The sequence below is a fragment of the Siniperca chuatsi genome, linkage group LG24 (assembly GCF_020085105.1).
Source record: "Siniperca chuatsi isolate FFG_IHB_CAS linkage group LG24, ASM2008510v1, whole genome shotgun sequence".
NCBI classification, from domain to species: domain Eukaryota; kingdom Metazoa; phylum Chordata; class Actinopteri; order Centrarchiformes; family Sinipercidae; genus Siniperca; species Siniperca chuatsi.
The window spans coordinates 11,226,393-11,249,143 of NC_058065.1; the positions used below are offsets into that span (position 1 = coordinate 11,226,393).

Consider the following 22,751-nt stretch of genomic DNA (forward strand, 5'->3'; position numbering starts at 1 on the left):
AGTCTTGTTAATCCAAGCTTACTCTAAATGAAAGTGTCACTTCTTGCAGAGCCAGCATCAGTAAGGATGATGAGAGGGAAAAAATGGGTCAACAGCATGTCAGTACTGTAACTGAAACAAAAGCCACAGGATAATTGTAGGGTAACTGCATGTTTGGCCCTCAGTGTTCAGTACAGTAAGAGTCAGTACAGCTCATGCTCCATTTAGTTTTAGTTCTAATTCTAGTATCTTCTTTTGGTACTAATCTTATTTTTTTGCACTACTTCTAATTTTGCACTAGTGTGTATAATGTTGAAACTTAGAAATGTGTGGTCTTCTGATGATGTTCTTATTGCTGAACCAATAGACAAACAATGATGTGATGTATGTATTTTCAGTGTGCAGTTGGGTGTGTTTGGGTATTCCATAGAAAATGAGGCCGCCATACACACTAACACTTGTAAGATCTTGAATCTTGCTTCTTTAATAGATTTGTTGCCATTGGTGAAGAGATATATCAAGTTTGGTACTATGCACTGTGTGAGTCCTACGTGGTTGTTTTCTGGTGTGTTTCTCACTGTTTCTTTGAAATCTATACAGAATTATTCCATCATTGTTGTTGGTTTAAAATATCTAAATGTCTGATGATAAAACATACAAAACTTTTTAAAGTATTCTGTTTGTCTGGTCTTTGAAGATATCATTTCTCATTTTCAGGTTTCACGCAGATAAACTGAAACAGAAAATCCAGCATTTAACACTGCCATTCTTTAAGTCCACTCAGTGGTCTGCTCCATTGAGATATAAGCCCTCCCAAGAAGGCAGTGAGAAGTAAGCCGTTTCACACCATTTAATCACAAATCCCTGTGCTTTCTTTTTCCTTTTTTCCTCTCTCTTTCTGCTTTCCCCCATCTATCTGTCTGGCCTACAGACAGCTGAGCGGCTCTTCTGGATTACGCTGACGCTGCGCCTGGTCCCGCCTGGCCTCCTCTGAGCAGGATGGACACTCTGGAGTCAGAGCTGACCTGCCCAATCTGCCTGGAGCTCTTTGAAGACCCTCTACTGCTCCCCTGCGCCCACAGCCTGTGCTTCGGCTGCGCCCACCGCATCCTCATCTCCCACTGTACCACCAACGAATCTGTTCAAAGCATCGGCGCCTTCCAGTGCCCCACCTGTAGATATGTCATTTCCCTGAGTCCGGAGCGTGGACTAGAAGGACTTAAGAGAAACGTGACCTTGCAGAACATTATTGATAGAGTTCAGAGGGCCTCATCTTCAGCTGGGCTGCCTCTACCTCTGCCCTTGCCTGCGCCCCACAGTGGGCCCAACTCTCCCGGAGAGGAAGGGAGCAACCGATTGGCGCTGGTCCCCGTCAGCGCCGCCATGTCCAGCCTAGGAACACCTCCTGAACCGGTCCAGTGCCAGTTCTGCGAGCAGGACCCGCCGCAGGATGCCGTCAAAACGTGTGTGACGTGCGAGGTGTCGTACTGCGAGGAGTGCCTCCGAGCGACGCACCCAAACAAGAAGCCGTTCACCGGCCACCGGCTCATCGAGCCCATGCCAGACTCCCACCTCAGAGGGCTCCAGTGCCTGGAGCACGAGGAGGAGAAGGTCAACATGTACTGTGTCAGTGATGATCAGCTGATCTGCTCGCTGTGCAAACTGGTCGGAAGGCACAGGGACCACCAGGTGGCAGCACTGAGCGACCGCTATGAAAAACTCAGGGTAAGCACAGAAGTTGACTGTTTTTAATTTTTTAGCAATTTCTTTTACATTTGCTTCTATGTGAATAATGGCTTTTTGGAGTGATTTTGCCTTTGAACTCTTGTAAATCAGCTCTAATTAACCTGTGGCCTCTAACGACAGATATATCAGGCTAATAGATTTTCTCCCTTATTTGTCTATCACCTATAATGAATTTTAAACTTTAATTTTATGCTGCTCTGCAGTATGAATTTCCTATTATCCTTACCCAGGTATCTAACTCGATTATCAAGTGAGATTTTATCATCTCATGCTGACTTATTATCTCTCCTGAATAATTAAGCAATTAGCATAATCACTACACCATGCCAGTGTACCAGGAGGGTATTCAGAGGCATGCACACAGAGTGAATATGGGAATGTCATTAGTGACGAGGCATGGTGTCTTCAATGAGGTTGCAGGTTAACAAGCGCCAACTGCCTGCTGGGTGTAGGTGTGCTTAATTGAGCATGGCTATTAGAGTGTGCTGAAAATGGCTATAGAGGCAGTATGTGTGTGTGTGTGCATAGATGTGTGTGTTACACCAGAGCTCATGCAGAAGGAAATGTTACTTGGAATATCCACCGAATGCCGTTCTTCTAATAAATAATCTGCCCCCAGAGAATAAAGCGCTTTTCACAAAGGGCTGCTCCATTGATTTAGAATTGTACTTTGATAAAGTCCGGGGCCTTGCGAAAAACAGGTTAAAAAAAGGTCTAAATCATAGAACCAGGGGCTGAGATTAATTGACTTTTAGTGCCTCAAGCTCCAAAAATGCTACATCCTACACTTCACATAATGCATCCAATAGCATTTTTTCATCAGACCCTCCCTCCTGATGACATCATCAGGGTTATTTTCTCAAAATTGTGGCTGATTCGTACTCCCCGTGACTAGTGAGCTGACCTTAATGTAAAAAATTGGTGGAGTTTCCAAAGTTACTAACTGCTTTGCAACAGTTAGTCAGTTTAGTCATTTGGCAGAAAATTCATAGTTTTTTTTGTTTTGTTTTACTATTTTGATAATCAATAAATGTTTCAGTCATTTTTGACTAATTACTTCAGCTTCTCAAATGTAACGCTGCTTCTCTATGTTTTATATCATTGTAAATTGAAAGAAATTCAATTTTTTTTGGACTGTTGGTAGAACAAAACAAGCTATCTGACATCACCAAAGGCTCTGAGAAATTGCAATTGTTCTTTTTACCATTTCATAGGCTAAGCGATTGATCCATTAATCGAGAAAAAAAAATCTGCAGGCTATTTGATAATTAAAATAACTGTTGGTTGCAGTCTTAATACAAAAAAACAACAACAATGAGATGATGAATCTCAAGGTGGATAGAAATAATGTTAAGTAGATTAAGAATGTTTTAGGGGAAAAAAAGACAAAAGATCTGTCTAATTTCAATAGGCAGAGTGCTCTAAAGTCTGGGGCTTTAACTGCATTTGCTTGCTCACCCTTGTTGACCAGCTGAAATGTGAGACTAGCACAGCCCCATCCATTGACACGGGGTCAACTAATCAATGATATATTTTTAGAGCAAGGGCATTTAATGCCTTAAAAGTAATCTGAAGAATTTTAAAATCAATGCAAAATATACCAGGGAGCCATATTAAGTTGGCTAGCGCAGGGTAATATATACACTCATCTCTTGGTTCCAGTTATGTAACCCCTAACATGCAGCAGTTGCAGTTTTATTAGGGCCAAACTTGACCATGTGGGTGAAAACAAAGTCAAAAGTTTTCTTCAGGTTCAGAAACAGCGTTGATTAACTCATCCAACAAAAACATTTTTCGACCATGCTGATTACCCCACACATTCGTTACACATTACAGATTTTCTCGCCGAATGATGAGCGAGAAAATGCATCTAACTTTTCCAAGGCGCCGGGGAACAGTTTCAGAAATACCCGACTGCACGCTCACTCAAAGTGTTTATTCAGCCTTGCTAAGCGTCTTTAAATGAAATGCCATGGTGTGACTCCTGTGAGAAACAGGTTTTTCCTTTTACCAGAGGTTTGCAACACATGTTCAAGTGTGAAGTAGTTTGTAAAACGTCCTCAGAGAGGAGGCATGCCTTTAGTGATGTGATGGAAGAAATTGAATCATAACTGATTCCAAGGTGCGGTACCCACAGAAGGAAAGGTACTGATGCTCTGATTACTAAAACATTAGTGCCTAATTTGAAAATAGCAGCTTTGTAATAAAATTCTCCTCCAATACTTAGTATTTTCAAAAACTGTGATGACTGTAAAACTGTAAAATGCTGTTTTTTTAACATCACTGCCACCAGTGATGGGTGTGATGTCCTTTGTCATCACAGTTGATGTGTGTGTCTGTACCTTCTCATCGTGTTTCAGCTAATTTAAGCACAGGAGAATAATTAGCAGGAAAGCTACAGGTCAGTGCATCATCTAATTACCATGCTTCTCTTTCTCCCCCTCTCTCGCCATTCAACCGGAGAGACAGCGTAGCATAGCCCAGGTCAGCGCACCCAGCAGTTATCATACAGGCTAATTATCTGCTATAACGCAAGAAACAAAGGAATAGCAGATTCCTCCTCGCCTGATATGCTCACAGGTTGCAAAATGTAAGTAAAGGAGATGCACAACCATAATGCCTCTTAGATGCATTATAACAAACATCACATGACATACTGGGAATCTCATGTACACATGTATGTGCAGTACATGTATATTCCCACCCCTGAAGAAATATTCTACTTTAAGTAGCATGAATGGTTGTATGAGAGGGTGTGAAGCACAGGTGCAAGTTGTATGTGACACCCTTTGCTTAAGGACTTCATGTACACACTCATCCCTGCTGGTGGCTCCTTTACAGCTGCTGAACAGAGAACATGTCTTTGAAATAAAGCAATTGGGGGTTAACAGCTTTGGGAGACTGTCCATACGAACTGCAGAGAAAAACTTTCTTCTGCAATATTACTGCACTCAGAGACCGCCCATTAGACAGCTAAAGAAAGAGAGCTATATCAAGTTAAAGCTAGCTGGTGAGATAGCCACAGCTAGCCTTAGCTAAAGCTAAAACTAAATGTACTTATTGATTTTTCCCAGCTGTCATCGATAATTGAAAAGTATCCATTTTGATGAACTGACATCTTCAGGGTATCTGCAAATTGTAGTACAAATTTAATGACTTTTAAGACCTTTTTAATAACTCTAAAAGGAAAAAATAGTACCATTACCACAGGAAAAGAAGTAGACAAACTAGATTACAGTATAAACTGTATATTATTGAGTTGTACTGAATTTGAATAACTGAAATATTCAGTGCATATTAGCTAACATAACTACCTTCTCATTAATGAAAATAAAACTGTATGGCAGTAGTCTGAATGGTAGCAGGGCCTGGAGGCTTTGCCAGAGTGGCAGTGGTGGAAGAAATTTTCAGATCCTTTGCTTAAGTAAAAGTACTAATACCACACTGTGAAAATACCCCACTACAAGTAAAAGTACTGCATTCAAGTATTATCCGCTAAATATAGCTAAATATACGTAGGTTCTGTGGCAATTATTTTTAGGTAAAATAATCCGCCCCAAAAGGCATAGATGAATGCATTACAACCCTTCTGTGTCACAGTTTGCTGACCAGAACTAAAACTTTTTCTTCTAAACTTCACTGCGTCTGCTCTCTGTCTTTGTTGTGCAGTGCTGTTCACATTACGTTTCCTTCCAAAAGTCAACTTTAGTTTCTTTTAACCTTGACCATGATCTTCCCTACCTTAACCAAGTAGGTTTTGTGCTTCTCACCAAACTTTAACCACAGTGTTGGCAGATCTAAAAACAGTGATATGAATTATTTTTGTAATCGTCATAAGTATGCACCAATTATTGGTAGCCTACAATGCTTTATTTATAATCCTCAAAGTAAATAAATCATGTGCTGCCGTCTGACACAAGTCACTGTACCTTGTGAGGACAGTAAGAGCAGATGGGAAAACAAAGCACGTATGACTGCTTCATAACCTTTAAGCATGCTCTCTCACACACTTACACACACGCAAGCCATGCATGTTTGCAACCGCATGCACTAGACCCCCCCATCTGCCCTCTACCCTTACACTAATCTGAAGATAGAAATAGGCAACACCTCCTGTCTCACACACAGCAAACAAAGGTGCCTTTTCTGCAGAAAGTAGGAGGGGATTTGACCTGTTAAGCCCTCAAAATCCTCACAGCAGCCAACTGACACATGACATGAGTTTGACACAAACCACGAGGTTAAGACCCTGTTAGCCTTGAGCTGACCTTCATAAAATCTAGGCTAAGCATTAAAGGGAAGGAAACACATTCAACATGCAACTTTTTTCTATTAAAAGGAACAGCTAACCCTAAAACAGGCTTTACATTGTGTTATTTCAATGATTTTGCACAGTAAAGTCATTATTAACAAACCCTGATAATTGCCTTTCTTAGATCGAAGTTTTGGCATCATGATGAATTAATGTAATCAGCTGACACTTTTTTGACCCTCCTCACTAACTCCATCAGGTTTTTTATTTTTTTCTTATATTTGCAGATGGGTTTTATCATCACTGCTGTTCAGCTGAAACAGAGTCGTCAATGTCAGAAATGACCATGGAGCTATTAATTTTAAAGACAAAAGTTCAGTTTCATTGTGGTGGCTGTATTAAGCAGGATGAAATAACAGCAAACAAACAAAATGAATATCTAACTTTTTTCTATCACTGACTGACTCATTTTGCTGCTTCCTCAACAACAGTGAGGCTTTAACTATATCTCAGCCTCAGGCTAATTTCAGTTTCAAAGAAGAAAGCAGAGTTCTGTACATGTCAGTTCACTTAAACCTTAATTCATTTCAATAAACTTAATTTGTTTTATCTGTGCATGGCAACATTTTGTGGCACACTTAGAGTAAAAGCTTGCAGTAAACCCACACACTATTTAAGCAAACAAACCTTGACTGAAACAGTATTCTCACTTTCAGTCATGATTATGTTAAACAAGCAAATGTTAATGTAATCTTTTTATGCCTTTTATAAAATGTCAGTTTTAATTGAAATAATTCCTCAACTAGATTAATTGTACAGTAGCCTATATATTACTTTTAATTACTAGCCATGCTGAATTGAGTTGAGGCTTTTAAGAGGTAAAGTTTTGTAGCATACAGTTAGAGTTTTGAACTAGCAACAGAAACAGGGTAGGAAATAAATTGAGGTCTCGATCCAGGCTAATTACCATGGGAAACAACCCAACTGCCATGCAATATTTATGCTGTACAACACATTTGATTTTCAATTCATAAAGACAGAAAACTTTGGGGGGAACTTCTTAAAAGAGGAGGCACAGCACAGGCACGGAAGCTTCTGTTTGTCAGGTAACCCAAATGGTTAAAACTTGAAATACTTAAGATGTTACAGGCAGTCCTTTCCCCCCCTCTTTTACTCAGATATGATGTTTTTCTTTCATTTTGGAGTCTGACAAGTTGAAACTGTTTTGGCCATATTTTCCGGACCATTTCATGCATATCACTTTTTGCCCTGATCCACTGAAATTTGAGATATCCCCACTCGGCACAGGAAAAAAAGACTATCAGATGATTGGAATAGTTTCCTTTTTTCAGTGGCAGTGGTGGGGTGTCTGATAAGAGCTGTGGAGGTTATTGTGGGAACACCCATCTCTTTTCAGAGATAAAATTACCCTCGTCACAGGAAATTGACTGAGAAGGCTGCTGGAAATAGCTTTTAAAGTCCTTGGGTCTGGGTCTGAGGAGAAAGAACCATGAGGATAAAAGATAGGCACTGTTGTGTGTGTGTATGCTAGCTTTAGTTTCAAATCATAGGTTTGTTGTGTTTATGTAGTAATCCATTTGGTTTAATCAGCTGCCTTTTAGTGTGACATACTTTAGGTTGCCAAGTGCCAACATGCACAATAAAACATGAACTGACACAAAACATAACATTTGATTCACAGCTTTGCTGATAAGCTCCAGCTGTCTCATTCATCTTTTATATTGTGAAAACACTTTCTTACTTACTACCTTAATATAGTTCATGGTATTATGTTGACAATTTAAAAAAAAAAACGCCCCATGTAAATAATAGTGGCTTATTTTACATATTATATTCCATTTCTGTACCTCCTCACAAATGTTACACACTGGACCTTTAAAGTGAATCATTAAAGAGCAATACCAACTAAAAATCTTGTTTGTCTGACCTCCAGTGGTTTAACTGCTTACCTTGCTGCAGTGATGTAGGTAAGTGTACTTAAGGGTGTGTCAGTACAATGTGGCATCAAATCCATGAGTGCTAGGTCATGGTTAGAGGTGCAACAGACTTGAAACTTTGAATCACAGAGGGCAATGAAAAGTAGCTTTTCAGTCTGGTATTAAGTTACTTTTTAAAATAAAGCTTAATGGCTCAATCATCTTTTAATATAATCACAAACCCCCCTTATAGCTAAGGTCCCTTAAACTTGCAATAGCTGATTCTGGGGGGCAGTGGAAACAAGCTGTAAACACAACATTGATATTATCATCTGATGAAGGTGAAAATACTTGTTGGCAAACAGTTGTTATTTAGTCATACAGCAGATATGCATCATCAGCATTCATTTGGAGATGTGTTTCTGGCCACCTGGCAAATTGAAGTCCAATATTCACTCTCGCTTTAGCTGCTAAATGCTTTAGTTTCTTCACCAGTTAGTCGCTGACTTTATCTGTGTGCTGCTTGGTGCTGTGCCTGTAGCGTACAGTGGGTTTTTTGCAGCATAATTCAGCTGCCTGCTGCTGTTGGAAGCAGTGAGAGCGAACCAACATAGTAAAGTTGCAGGCTCGAAAACCAAAAAATAAGCTAAAAGATGAAAAGAAAAGGTGAGAGTTCTCTGTGTTCGTCACTATAAGCGACACCTTTCACATAAGTAGCCATGTGATCTATTGTTAATATACAAATCTTGATTGTAGTCACTGTAAGGGTGCTAATTTAGGGGCGGGATCCTGCAAAGTCTGCATTTATAGATCAAAGAGTAACAGGTTGACAAGGCTTGTCTTTCAAAGGCTCTTGCAAATGGAATTGCGAAATACAGCCTTTTTCTGCCTTCATTTGAATAATACAACCAGTTTACATCCTTTGCAGACCTTTATTATCCCATGTTTTAATGTCTGTTGTGTAAGGGAGCATTCAGGGAATCTTTGCCAACTCATAAAGTGAGGAAACAACATTATATTTGCCAGATATTTGTGTTTAGGAGGTCATCAATCACTGGTAATATATTACTCAAACAGGACAAATAAAAAAAGCCTCTGCAGGATATAAACAATGGGAGTGAAAAACTCTAATGTTTGCTCTTGTTGTGTGGATATATTTACCATTAACCTGGTACATTGTCTGTTAACTCTCCATCACGTGTTAAAGTGAAGCGTCAATACTCATTTTGTAAACTCAGGTATCATGAAATGTGTCCCAGTCCCCCCCCCCCTCTTAAATTGAAGTAAATAAAAACCATTATTTGGATTTACATTATTACAGTGCGTTGTTAAGCACTCACTGTCTACTTTCTTTCCTTCTGTTCTGTCTGAATGTTCCTTTTGCTTGGGGCCTTCTTGTCTCTCAATCAAACACACACATCCTTTCCCAATTTCCCCCAGTACAATGTTCCTTCCTTGCTGCATTTTCTTTTTTCTCTGTTGTGCTTTGCTTTTGAGTCAGGGCCACTTTTTTCCCCCTGCAGGAGTCATCTCTGTTTCTCTCAGACTGATACAAACACACACTCGCACGTATTGTTTCCAATTTACAGAGGAGCTTGCTGGTCTGGGTGTCGAGCAAACACATCGGTGCCCTCCATCAGATACAGAACACCCAATACAATGATGACTTAGCAATAAGAGAATGGAGTGTAGATGTGTGTAAAGATGGGTTGACACACTGTAAAGCACAGCAGTAAACAAATAAATGATGAATCCTATGATTAGAGCTCTCTTTAATTTCTGTCTTGCTGTTCAACTGTCCACCTTTCTGTATTTGTCTCACTGTTTCTGTCTTCATCTCTATGACTAAGGTTTCTCTGATCTCTCTCTTTCACACACACACACACACACACACACACACCACACACACACCAACACACACACTAGCAACAAAGAAAAAAATGAAGTGAAATTCTGTCAGTTAGGTGAGGATTCCTGAGAACACAATCCTGCTCAGTGTTACAGCAAATCTTGAAAAGAAGTAGCTCCTCTGAAGTTTTCAGTTCACTTGCCTACCTGTCTCCATCTATGGTTGAATGTGTGTGTGTGTGTGTGTGTCTGATCCCCTTGCATACATTCTTAGCTTATCAAGCACTGCTTTAGAGTGATTTAGCTCACTCATGGCCTACACCCACCGCCGCTCTTGCACACATGAACAGTACATACGCAGATGACAATGGGATTTACACATTTAGATAGAAATGGTACAAATCATCCAGGAAAAAAACAAAAACTGATACAGTGTAGAATATAGAGCCGCGCAACTTTTCTTTTTAAGCCGACAGGGAGACGTTAAGTGAGGAAACATATGCAAAGTTTGCCTCTGTGTCAAAGAGTGGATTCTTGTTGGGTGATATAAGAAGAAGCTGTGAGAGGACCTGAGTGTGCTGCAGCAGAACAGCTTCCCACTGATTAAGAGCAGATGCTGTTGAAGGAGCCAGCTTTCTTAAAAAACCCCCAAAACAATAACTCAGCAAACTGACTAACTCTGTCAGCTGACCATACTTTAGGAAAATAAATCTTATTTTTAGAAGGATATTTACATTTCAAGCAATTTCACTACTCGTCTCGTCTCCTACAATTGAGGGAGAATTGTGTCTGCTGCCAAGTGGCCATGAATCTAACTGTGTGGATTAGAGACTGACCACCCTGTCATTATTAGGATTTCTTTTTTAAAAGGTAAGGCATGGCAGGCTACCCCACCTATGAGAAATATATGTTTATGTATATGTTTCATTCAAATTTTTTGGGTATTCAGATCCATTACTTAAAAAACAGCTAAAAATCTTGTTTTTGGTAACCTCCAGTGGTCTTCTCACCTTGTTGCAGTGATGTACAAGTGTACTCCAGAGTGTGTTGTGGTTACAGGTGCCACGAAGCACATGCAATGGGTGTTGTCAGTAAACTGACTTGAAACTTTCAGCCAGAGAGAACAGCAAAACACTGCTGTTCAGCCTGGAGCTAAGTTAGTCCTTAAGTACAAGTTGCAATACCGCAATGTAAAAATACAAGTACATACAGTAATTGCAAACTGGAAGGATATGCAAAAGCTGCAGTAAGTTTAAAACAGAGGTGCTAGATTAGTTCTACATTGTCAGTATTAAATTAACTTGCAGTTTATGCTACTTTGCTCTGATGAAGACACAGATGATGTTTAAGCTGTACAGAAATGAAAACCAGTACCATACATATTATAAATAGTTCAGGCCTAAATGTTCAGATAAAATAAAGATTGCATTTCTTACATCTCTCAAGCTCATTTTACCACATATTTGCTCACCCAACACTATGATATAACATCTCACAAGTGACTGTAACATGTTGACCTTTCTGCCTACACAAATAAACTATTTAATACATACAGTATATCTTAACACTTCCATGCTCACAACATGAAAAACCCTTTTGATATAGACCTTTATTCTGACACCACCCTCTGGCCACTTTCCTTCACTTGACTGCTAAAGATCAAAAACAAATTTTGGACCTCAACTTTTATCCATCTAACAGTTTGATTCTCTTCACAATGAGCATTAAAGCCTCACAGAGCAGCTAGCTGCAGACTCTTGGCTTATCTTCTGTCTCTTTCTGGGCTATGTCTTGTTCTAAACTTATTGTAATTAAATGTTTTCTTGTTTTTCTTGCATTTTATATTAAGTAGAGAGTGCAGTAGAGTAAAATATTTTCCTCTGAAATGGAGTAGAGTGCAGGAAGTTGCATAAAATGGACTTGCTTCGAAATTGTGCTGTACTTGAGTGCATGTACTTTCTGCCACTGGTTTTAGTTTGTGAAATGATTTAGCATCCATGCAGCTCAGCGCTAAGTTAATCTGAATCCATTGGCTTACTGTATATCTAAAAACTCATCAAATCAACATGGCTTAGCCTAGTTGGTTCAGAGCAGAGATTAACTTTGCACAGTAGCTGTTTTTTTGGGGGGGTGAAAATCCGGCTCGGACTGGCAGCAGAAAAGGAGGATAATCGGACAGAGAGAGAGAGATACTGCGGATAAACAAGCAGGATGATTGACAGGTGATCAACCTGATGGGCAGGCGGGCTCCAAGAGATTAATGCTAGTTGGCAATATAGACGCTGTAGATGTGGGTTAACCCTTTCATGTCCAATTCTGACCACAAACAAACACACAGAGTGAATGTGTGTTTGCTTTGTATACACATTCAAACAAACAGGAATGCAACCCCACACACACACACACAAAAGAGGCATGGAGACAGGTTCCATTCTTTTAAATCCCTGAGATGCTGTATGTTGTTCCCTTGTGTACATGTCACAGTATATTTCATGTACTGAAGATCGCGTGCATGCTGAGATGTAAAGTTTGCATTTGAACATGTGCTTTTATGCAGTATGCTAGTATGTAGACAGAATTATGAATGTTTTTCTCCTTCTATGCATGAGTCACACAGCTGCTGACTTATTGTTGTGATGCTTGTCCTCCTCATCATCCTTCAAGAGGTTTAGTTTATTTTTATCGTTACGGGTGATATTAGTGATGACAGCGTCACATTCCTCTCGGAGACCTGTATGCTGCTTTTGCTTTTGTGTGTCATCGCCGTATTAAGGTCATCCATTAAGCCCCCAGTGCCACTACAGCACACACACAAAAACACAGAAACCCTCACTGTCTCTGTGTTTACTGTCGTTGTTTATTTAATATTCCCTCTGGGGTAGCTCCTTTTTAATCCTCAACATAACATCCAAACCTGGCTTTGTTTACACTGCTGCTAAAAAGTGGTGAAAGGTTCAGTGAATTGTAATGTAGCATATCAAGCTAGTTGGCTTTTTCAATTTAAAGTCAAGCAATTTGCAGTTTTAACAGAAGCATATGATTTACCCAAATTCAAGATGTATTTGGAAACCTGTGCTTTCCCAGTGAAGCTATCTTTTGCTGCTCCGGCCTCGCTGCTCCAATGCACCTTCACACTGTTTTTCGAGACATGCAGGAAATCTCAGCATTCACCAAGTCTGAGTTTAAATTTATCTGGAAAAAAAGTTTTCAACGGGACAGTGGAGACGTGGCAGCAGAGCGGCTTAAGCACGCTCGGTTTGGCAATAATATGACAGTCTTGGAAGCAAAGGAGAAAGCTTGTGCCCAGACAGATGAAAAGCAGGAAAAGAGAAAAAAGGGGAAAAGGCGGAGGGAAGGTAAAGAAAAAACAGGGAGGAGCATTAAGGGACAGAGCTGACGTGCTGTCAGCTGTTTGCCGGTTCGTTAGCCGAGAGCGCTGCTGCGTGCTCTCATAGGGAAAGCTTTTGATGCCTAATTTGCCGCTTGGCCGGGTCTGCGCATGGCTTGGTGCTCAGTGGGGTGGCTGTCCCAGTCACATCCTTTCCTAGAGTAGGATCCTCTGTCGAAGGCTTGGACGGGGCAGGATGAGGAGGCAGTACAGGGATGAAGGGTATCACCCGCGCTCAGAGGTACGTGGACACTAAACTCACCGCTTCAATAAGAATAAAGAAAGCTATGCAACTCCCGGGGATGCTTGTGAAGAAGGAGAGTTGGGGGAAAACATTCCTTCTGTTTGCTGTTTTTTGGTGAATCTGCACTGAGGAATCAAACATTCTTGCTCATTTTGTCTTGTGTTTTCTAGAATGTAGTCTTTTTCCACTTGCTTTACAACTTTTTTGTTTTGTTTTGTGATGTAGCGCCTCAGGTTGTCTTACAACTTCCTTAACTTGTGCAAGCGGAGAAACCTAAGGGGGAAAATACGTTGCATTTTTATCCCCCTTTGATTTACGGCTCTGCCCTTCATGTCTGTTTCTTTATGTCCCAGCAATTTCTTTTTCTTTTCTCACTCTCTCTGTTGTCTTTTTATCTGTGTTTGCTACAGCAAGCCCTGGACTCCAACCTGAGCAATTTGATCAAGAGGAACAACGAGCTGGAGTCACTTATGGGGAAATTGATCCAGACTTGTCAACATGTAGAGGTGAGTCCCCGTGGTCCTCCGAGGTCACAACTGACCTATATATTGTCTAGACAATATGCCAGTTTTGTTTAGAATTTATTGATCTGTTGTTCAAATGTATAATGGCACTGAATATGTATATAAAGATTCAAGAGTGAGATCAGTATCCTTTAGCTTAGCATGTAGCTAAGGTTAGCAGCTTTAGCTAAGACTACAGAGGTTGGATGAAATTATTATATAATTTGAAAAAGTATTGTATTTTAGAGCTGAAAGAATTGTCAAGTAATCAATTAGTCGATTGGCAGAAAATTAACTAATCTATTAGTCGTTTTTGTCATTTATCAAAAGTAAAATGCCAACATTTATCTGGTTCCAGTTTCTCAAATGTGAAGATTTGCTGTTTTTCGTTTGTTTGCAATTGGAAATGGAATATCTTTAGGTTTTAGGAGTGTTGGTCAGACAAAAATTTTAAGATGTAATCTTGGGCTCTGGAGTCTTGTGCTTGTGCATTCTGACATCAATTATCGATTAATCGATAATGAAAAGAATTGCTTGTTGCAGCCCTATTCTTTAAATATCAAATTTCAGATGTGAAGGTGCAACTTGAGCTGCAGAGTTGTAATGAATGTCACATGCAATGATAATGCTAAGAAAGGACTAATTATGAGTCACTGTGCTGTGTTTTAATTATATCTGCTGTACTCTGTGCTTTTGCTTATGAGGTGTGAAAAAACAGTTGAAACTGCTTTAGCATAATATATTCCATCTTTAAAACAATATGCTAGCATAAAGATTAATTCTTTTTTTCACAAACAGCTTTATTTGTATAGAAACTGGCGTGCTCAGTGCAGAAATTGTATTGTTTTTTGCCATTATATGTTTATTACTGTATAAGGATAATAACAATGTGTGTGAATGTCTGTGTATTTAGCTCTACTGAAGGCAATTCTGTGCTAAGCCTGTTCATGTTACGCTGGCCCACTAAGAAGCTTTAAATAAAGCAATGCCACAGGGTTAAAAAGGCTGTGACATCTTAGTTGAGAAATAATGGAGAACAGCCTTTCTGCCTGGCAAAGCACGGACGTTACGGCTAGGAAAGAGGATTGTGATTTATTAAGGAGATTTAAGTTTTTTTTGGCTAAAGTGCTGTGTGGATATTTTGTGAGTATGTTTTTGTGTCACCATCACGCAAAGATGTCTTCTGTGAGCTAAGCTTGAGGGGACATTTTTGATGATGCAGGAATTTGAAATAGGAAAAACAACCTCTCTGATCCTTTCGATCATCAAAAAAGGACCAACAAAAGCAAAACACTCCACTTCAAAAATCAGGAATTAATAAATTATTCATATAAGAAGGGGCAAAAAAAATGTTCGACCTGTTTTTTTTCTTCCGCCCAGTGCATTATGGTCACAACTACACATACAGTAGGGTTTCACAACACACTCTAAAGCCCTAGAATAGCTTGTGGAGTGTACAGCATGTTGTTTTTAGGTGAGAAAAGTCATATTGCACAAGTAGAAGATGGAAAATTCATGTTGAACTGGTGATCATGAGCCAAAAATAAATGCATAAACTCGTATAACCTCAATAAATGAAGCTGTTTGAAATGGACATTCGGCTGCCCATGATAGGGGTGAATGTGACAGGGCTAAAAAAAGAGGGTCACAGAGGAAAAGCACTGTACAGGCAGCTCTTTCAATATTTCACATCAGATTTATCTATTCCAAAGCTTCACTGGAGATGGCTGCTGAGAGTCTGACATCTTCGTGACTCCAGATGTTATAAAAACTCATGCATACTTAGAAGAGAAAACTTGAATTGGATAACTTTTCTGATTGTTTTTTTTACAAATACATGACTGGTTGGCATGAATGACAACCTTAATTGACATCCTCTGATTTTTCCTCCAATACCAAGGGCAATGGTGGTGTAAAAGGAGGCGAGTGATGTTCTAAAAAAGATTGCAAGCTCACATCCAGTTCCTCTGAGTCACTCTCTGTGCTGTGGTTTAACCATGCTCATGATTAAATGCTCCTGCACCACATTATGTCAAATCCCAGCATTCTTTTTCAGCTGACAACATGTCGACTAATAGAATCAAGATGCTGTAATTGTTGGAATTTAATGCCACACAATATCTGCACCCCTCTGTGGGGAACGGCGTTATTATGTTTGAATCCAAGTATAATTTAATAATCACACATAGTCAAAGAGGGATAATTATAGGCAGTTAATTGGTTTATTTATAAAATGCAATAAAGAAACAACCACTCGAACAAAATGCATGGCTTACTGCTTTTGCTGGGAAAATTAATACTTATACTGTAGCAAAAGCCACAGAAGAAGAAATACCTCTGATGCTGTACAAGCAGACATAGTGTCACTGAATATATTAGACATGTAAAGTTTAACGTCACCTCCCTTGCAGAAAGTTTGGTTCTATACAAACTTTCAAAAGTATATCCTCGAGGACTGAGTCATTTTTATATATGTTTTTCTGTGGTTAAATGAATCACTTAATGTCCCTGCCAGCGTGCACTCTGTCATACTGATCATATGCTCCAGAGGGCTCTGCCCACAGTCATTAGATGCTTCACATCTTGACATGGCACATGATGCACTCTAGTCACAAACTCTGCATGTGTCTATGTCACTGTCTAGTTTATTACAATTTTAGTCAACCATTTACTCACAGAATGACTATTCTAATGTTTTAGACTACAAAATGGCTTCCTTTGAATTTGAAAATATATTTTCTTACTGGAAAGCTTAAATTTGGAGGCAGAGTGACCACAGTGTGTGTGTGTGTGTGTGTGTGATGTTTCCAGGCAGCCTTGTGGGTGGTTATTTCAGTCAGATGAGCAATATCGGAGAGCGTCACCCTTGTTCACATATAGTTCCATTTTAGTTGAACTGTTGTTTATTAGTAGTTGGAAAGTATTCCTGACCCAACGGCACATTAAAAACCAGCAAAATAAGCAAAATCTGCTTGAGCGCAAAAGAGCTAACTTCCAAAAAAAACATTAACTTCAATGTGTGTCTTTTTAGTCTTTAACCAGAGAAGCTTTTACCCCAAAACACCATTGTATTTAGATCTGTATAAGTATGCTAATTGGTGTACATAATGCCAAAAAAGGGATAACATATATACAAGCTTTTCACAGAGTAAGCAGTTTTAAATCTCAAGCTTCCCCAGAGCTGTCAGAGTGATGCCGAAGAAACCAATTAGCAGTGTTGAAAAGACAGATGCACCAGCATTGTTACAGCTACTCTGTACAGCAGAGCTCAGGCGTTCAGCTTAGCATGTCACACATAAGCACTGAGATGTAATCCAGGTGGCAAATAGTTTCTGTTGGCAACACGATCCCAGAAAAAAATGCATTAATGCTGTTTAGGAGGGCACGTTGAGGATATTGAGGAAGTCCTTTCCAGCCTTGTTTGGTTATGTGGAGGAAAGGCAAATGACTCCCCATGATGTCATTATTAAAACACCTGTCAGCATGTGTGTGTGTGTGTGTATGAGAGAGTGTATGTGTGCAATCCCTCGTTGGCTTGGCAACACTCACAGCAGACTTCTCTTTCATTGCTCCCTGTGCTATCACTTTGCTGCAGCAAGAAAACACTTTACAAGGTGCTGAAAGGCCCGCAAGGAAATGACCACAATGAGAAATTACACATTATGTTAGGACCTACAGTATTATAATTGGACTTGGAACAACTTTTATAGCTTGCTCAGACTGTAAAGGTTCCAACTGCAAAGTGAATCAAATACCTCAGAGAATGGAGCTGGATGGCATTTTTCTTCTAAAGACCCTCATGGCTAAATAACCTTAAATGTAATCAACAGCATCAACTGCACTTTTCCCAAACACCTTCCAAATAAATTCAATTATTTTTTTAAAAGTTTAATTGCCATCAGTGGGTTTTGAGCCAAGCAGATGTTTGAACCCACTGCCAGAAAACTAAATATGCTTTTATATAAAGTTAGGACAGCACTGGCCTTTATGTTCTCCACAATGTGACGATTACTGTAGTCACAGTCAACACAAATTGGGCTTGTACATTTGATTAAGGTGGCAAATGCAGAAATGACCATGTTATATGGGCCGTGCATGAGAAAATATCAAATTTGTTTTCAAAAAACTCATTCACAGACAAAGAAATGTGCAGTATGTTATCCTACATAGTGATGTTTTTATGTTTTGAGTCAGTTAGACCTCAGCGAGGTCACACTCCCTGTTAAACCTCTTATAAAGAAAATGTTATAAAACTCCGATAACATAAATCCAAATAGACTAATTTAGGATCTGGGAGGGGTAATGCTGCACCATTTAACTCTAAACACCTTAGTAGTTTGATCATTTGCAGGTCAAACAATGTCTGGACATTAAAACTGGAATACATTTTGTTTAAAAGTTTTTTTTAAATGTCTACATATCATTGTTTTATGTAACAATGTAATGTAGTTAGAACCCACTTCAGTTTGAAATATAGTCATGTATAAAGATATAACTTTTTTTAAACAAATTTTGCCTGGTTCTAACCTAGACGTCTAGACCATTTTTGACCTGTAAAGCAGGGACTAGACTGCATGATTTCAACACAAAAATGGGTGTATCCAAAATGTAAACCAAAATGAGCATCGGGCACAACAATTTGTCATTTTATCCCCTGAAGTGTTCCATAGGACACCTCACGAGGCCCTGATGAAGAAACTATCATGTGCCTTCTCTTGGCTGGTTTGACAACCTGATGCTGTGGTGGCTGACATTCCTGATCCCAGAAGCCTGTCTCTGACCCCTCTCTGACATGAATGTTACTTAGTCTGACCACAGCACAAGTTACCAAATCAGTGGTTGCTGGGACATAATAATATAGGACTTCAGTTTAGTCTAAGAGTCTCAATAACAGTAACTACAGGAGCTACTTGAATCTAGTTGGGAGCTTGTACGTTAGCTAGTTTCTACTTTCTAAACTGTAATATATAACCATAAAATGTAAATTACCCAATATATAACCCACATTTCTTTTATTTTAATATGGTTTTCAATGGGGGATGTGTAAAATGCCTGATCCCTGAATTCCCATCTTGTTAAACAGTAGGATTTCCTAACTTCAAAATGGCTACCATGGGAATGAGGGATACTCATTGGCTGCATCCAAAATCACTCCCTTGTTCACTCATTCATTAAAATGATGGGGGGTGCACTACATAGTAAATACGGGATGATTTTGGACACAGTCCTTGTGTCTGGTTCTTTGGCATATTGCTGGGTGTCATGTCTGCTCTCTACCAGCCAAAGGGCTTCCTGCTTATTTTACTTGTCACTCGATCAGCACTTAAGCCAGAAGGAGGCAAAATGGCTGAATATGCCTCGTCTTCCTCAAGTGTTTGCTTCAGACAGGAGGGCCAGCTGATGGATGAAAATGACATCCTGTCCGTCTGTCACCATGATGTGGAGCCACTAAACATATATCTCTCTATATCCCTCATCCCCAGCCTCCATCAATCTCTTTGTTTATCTAATACTCTCTGCGAATTGGTTCTCAGGTGAACGCGTCCCGCCAGGAGGGCAAGCTCATGGAGGAGTGTGATGTCCTGATTGACATTATTCAGCAGAGGAGGCAGATCATTGGCAGCAAGATCAAGGAGGGGAAGGTGAGGTGAACACTCAGAGGGGCGAGGAGTATGATATCAGATACCATTTATTTTCCTTTGCTTTTTTTATACCCATCTTTCACTTCATATCCTCTCACTTTTTCTTACCTCTGAATGATTTTTTAGCCTGCCAAACAGTGAATAAACTAAAATGTGTAGCCCATTTTAAAGCTACCCATGGGCCCACTTGTTATTTTGTTCTTCCACCAGAAACAGCATAATGTACGTTTTTTTATTGCTGCTTAACGCTAGTTTAGCCATGTTTTTGTAGCTACTAATTTACATAATTCCTTAATCATTGAAAATGATACTTTCTTCCATCAGTGAACCATTCCAGCAGGTATAATGATCAACAAGGCGAAAATACTGTCTGCAAATCTAATATTCCACAGTCACATGCATAACAATAAAAACAAATGAACTCCCTTATTCCTGCAGTATATACAATGTAATGTGCAAATGTGGTACAAATCAGTATCTGGATGACAGGCATTCACAGTCCAAGGTCCGGATTGCTACAGCTGACCTTTAATCATCAGTAGTTAAACACATACACTAACATCAGACCCCATTTTGTGTCAAATGCAATACTCCATTACAGCCACTTGACCTGATCCTTATATCTCGAACAGACGGCAAACTGTTCAGCTGCCTGAAATTCAAACCTTTTGACACATCCTGAACAGACGGGAAAAACAGTCCAACTGGCCAAAAGTAGATCCCAGAGCATATGGGAGGGCACGTTTACTTGTACTCCAAACCCGGGTGATTTTTTTAAGCTGTATCTAGTGAGACTTGGAACCCACTAGGGATTTTTTTTCACCATGTAATGTAGGCTTTTAGGATTGGATACAGAGATAATTATTTTTAGGCCAACAGATTTCTACAAATTGCTTTTTGGTGGAATGCTAGATCAGTAGCACTGATGCAGAATGCTTTTTTCCAAGACCAAGTTTCTGTTGTTAGTCTGCCTGTTTTGCTTACTTCCCTGTCCTTACTTTTTAACATGATGATAACTTTGCATATTTCAATGCATTTGGACTGAGATTGCTGTGTTTTGGGCTCTTTACAAGTCAAACTGCTGATGAAATGTCCATTGACCTCAATCTGTCTCTTAAAATCTCTGCTCATACTGTGGGGAGAGGGAATGAATCTGACGGGCAAACGAGGTGAAATAGAATCACTGACACGCCTAGAAAATGTAGTGTTAGCAGGGACATGGGAGAAGCTTAATTCATGTTGTTTCGAACATTTTTGTCATGCCTTTTGTCTGTTTCTTGGTTACTCAACTTTCGTATGAAGGCTGCCCCCACTAAAGATTTTCCTAGTCGACTAGTAGTTGAATGTTTATTATATTAATTTAATTATATAAATGTATATTTTTAGGGAATCAGAAAATGGTTTGAGTTCCGGGGCTGAGAAAGAATGTTGTAAGCAACATTATTCATGCTGTGCTACATTAAAGAGAAATACAAAACGATTGATTCTGAATGTGTCGGAACAACCAGCAAGGAGACTGAACATTTTGCTAAATAATTCAACACAGTATAACATCATACAAGTCTCATTGTTAAAAACACGGGATTAAATAACTTCACAAAACAAATACTTGCGACTTAATATGATGGATGATGTATAATGTTACTTACAAATTAATTTAATAAACTCACTCTGCCGCTTCATTCCTCTCCGGTCCCCGCCTTACCTTCTTCGTCCCCGGAGTCAGAGAATCACGGTCGGAGCCGCTGTAAATCACGGTACTGTATCTCGGTACTGTATTCCCTGTCATCAAACTGGCCTCCATCGGTCTTGGAGGCTGTGTTCTGGTACTGTGTTCCTGGCCCCACTACCTGGCAGCATCCCCCGCCCCGGGGCTGAAAACTCCTCTCCACTCCCGGTGGTCCATAGCTCCTGTGCTAGCGGTGTAAACAAACACCAATACTCCCCCTGGTACTCCAAGCTCCCAGTCCGGATAGAGTCATCTAATATAATTAGTTAGGTAACTAGCTAAGCTAATGGCAACTATACAGTTGGCAGCAGTGCGCCAGTAAGTAACTTCCTGAGAGAAACGGTCCGTGTTGCAAAAATCCCCTGATAGTTTCGTCCCGGTGACAAGGCGCTGCTCCCAAATGGAGTTTGAGGTTTTTTAAAAAAATTTTATGCCTGCGACTACCCAACTAATGAAAACGTAGTCGACTAAGGCTCTTCTCATCGACTAACGGTTTAGTCGACTATTGGGGGCAGCCCTAGAAGCTTAGTTATACAATCACCCATAGTATGTTTTATTTGGTCTACAACATAGGAAAAAAGTTGACCTTGAAGTGCCTGGTTCATTTACCTTCACAGTTACAAAAGACGCAGGGCTTCTAAAAAAAAATCTCATAGAACAAGAAATAAGTAGAGAGGTCAAAACAAATCAGCTTCCAGTCCCTGTAAACTAAGCATGATGGACACATTCATGCCCTTTGCTATAATTTACCATCTTCGATGTTCTTAAGAAAACATGAAGAAATAGGTGACTATGTGCATCAGTCAACCCTGGGTTTGACCTTTTCATGTTTGAGTGACTTTGAAATGTCTCCTTGTACCAATAAAACCCCATTTTTTGGATTAATTTCCTGCTGTCAGCTCTGATCATGTTCTCATCCCTAATGATCCACAACATCTTAACCTGGATGAGGACATTTTCACGCATTCTTGGTTTAATTATTTTGATCCAGCCTAACAGCACTGTTCTCAGACTTCTCTTTGCATTTTCCATTATTTCCAGGCACAAAGGCTTCGGAAGCTCGCCCAACAGATCTCCAACTGCAAGCAGTGCATCGAGAGGTCCTCGGCCCTCATCACACAGGCCGATCAGACACTGAAAGAAACCGATCACGCTCGCTTCCTGCAGACTGCCAAGAGCATCAACGAGAGGTCACACAGCCCACACACTGGCCACATATGTTGGAATTATTCAGCTTAGCAAACTAAGGTCTAGCTTTGGGGAAAGGGCAAAGAGTGTACACATAGATGTTGAGAAACAATTTCAGAACTTTGTATGCTTGACTTACCCATCAGCAAAGACAAGTAGAGAGGGAATTCATCTTTTATTTAGCCTAATCTTATTCCACTCCCTGCTTAAGCTTTCTGACTAATTGATTTGGCAATTGAGAACTAAACCCGGTGTCCAATATGTGCATCCTCAAGAGAAACAAAGCTGAGAGATA

General features: G+C 39.8%; 1 protein-coding gene across 2 annotated transcripts in view; it reads left to right on the forward strand.

The window, feature by feature from the left end:
- Nucleotides 1-22,751, forward strand: part of LOC122872159 (E3 ubiquitin-protein ligase Midline-1-like) — a 64,469-nt gene that overhangs the window by 33,940 nt on the left and 7,778 nt on the right. For both annotated transcript variants that reach the window (XM_044188010.1, XM_044188009.1), the window contains exons 2-5: nt 911-1,704; nt 13,805-13,900; nt 19,432-19,539; nt 22,310-22,458. In XM_044188010.1, coding sequence (XP_044043945.1) covers nt 979-1,704; nt 13,805-13,900; nt 19,432-19,539; nt 22,310-22,458 — 1,079 coding nt within the window. In that variant the 5' untranslated portion in view covers nt 911-978. The remainder of the gene's footprint in view (nt 1-910; nt 1,705-13,804; nt 13,901-19,431; nt 19,540-22,309; nt 22,459-22,751) is intronic.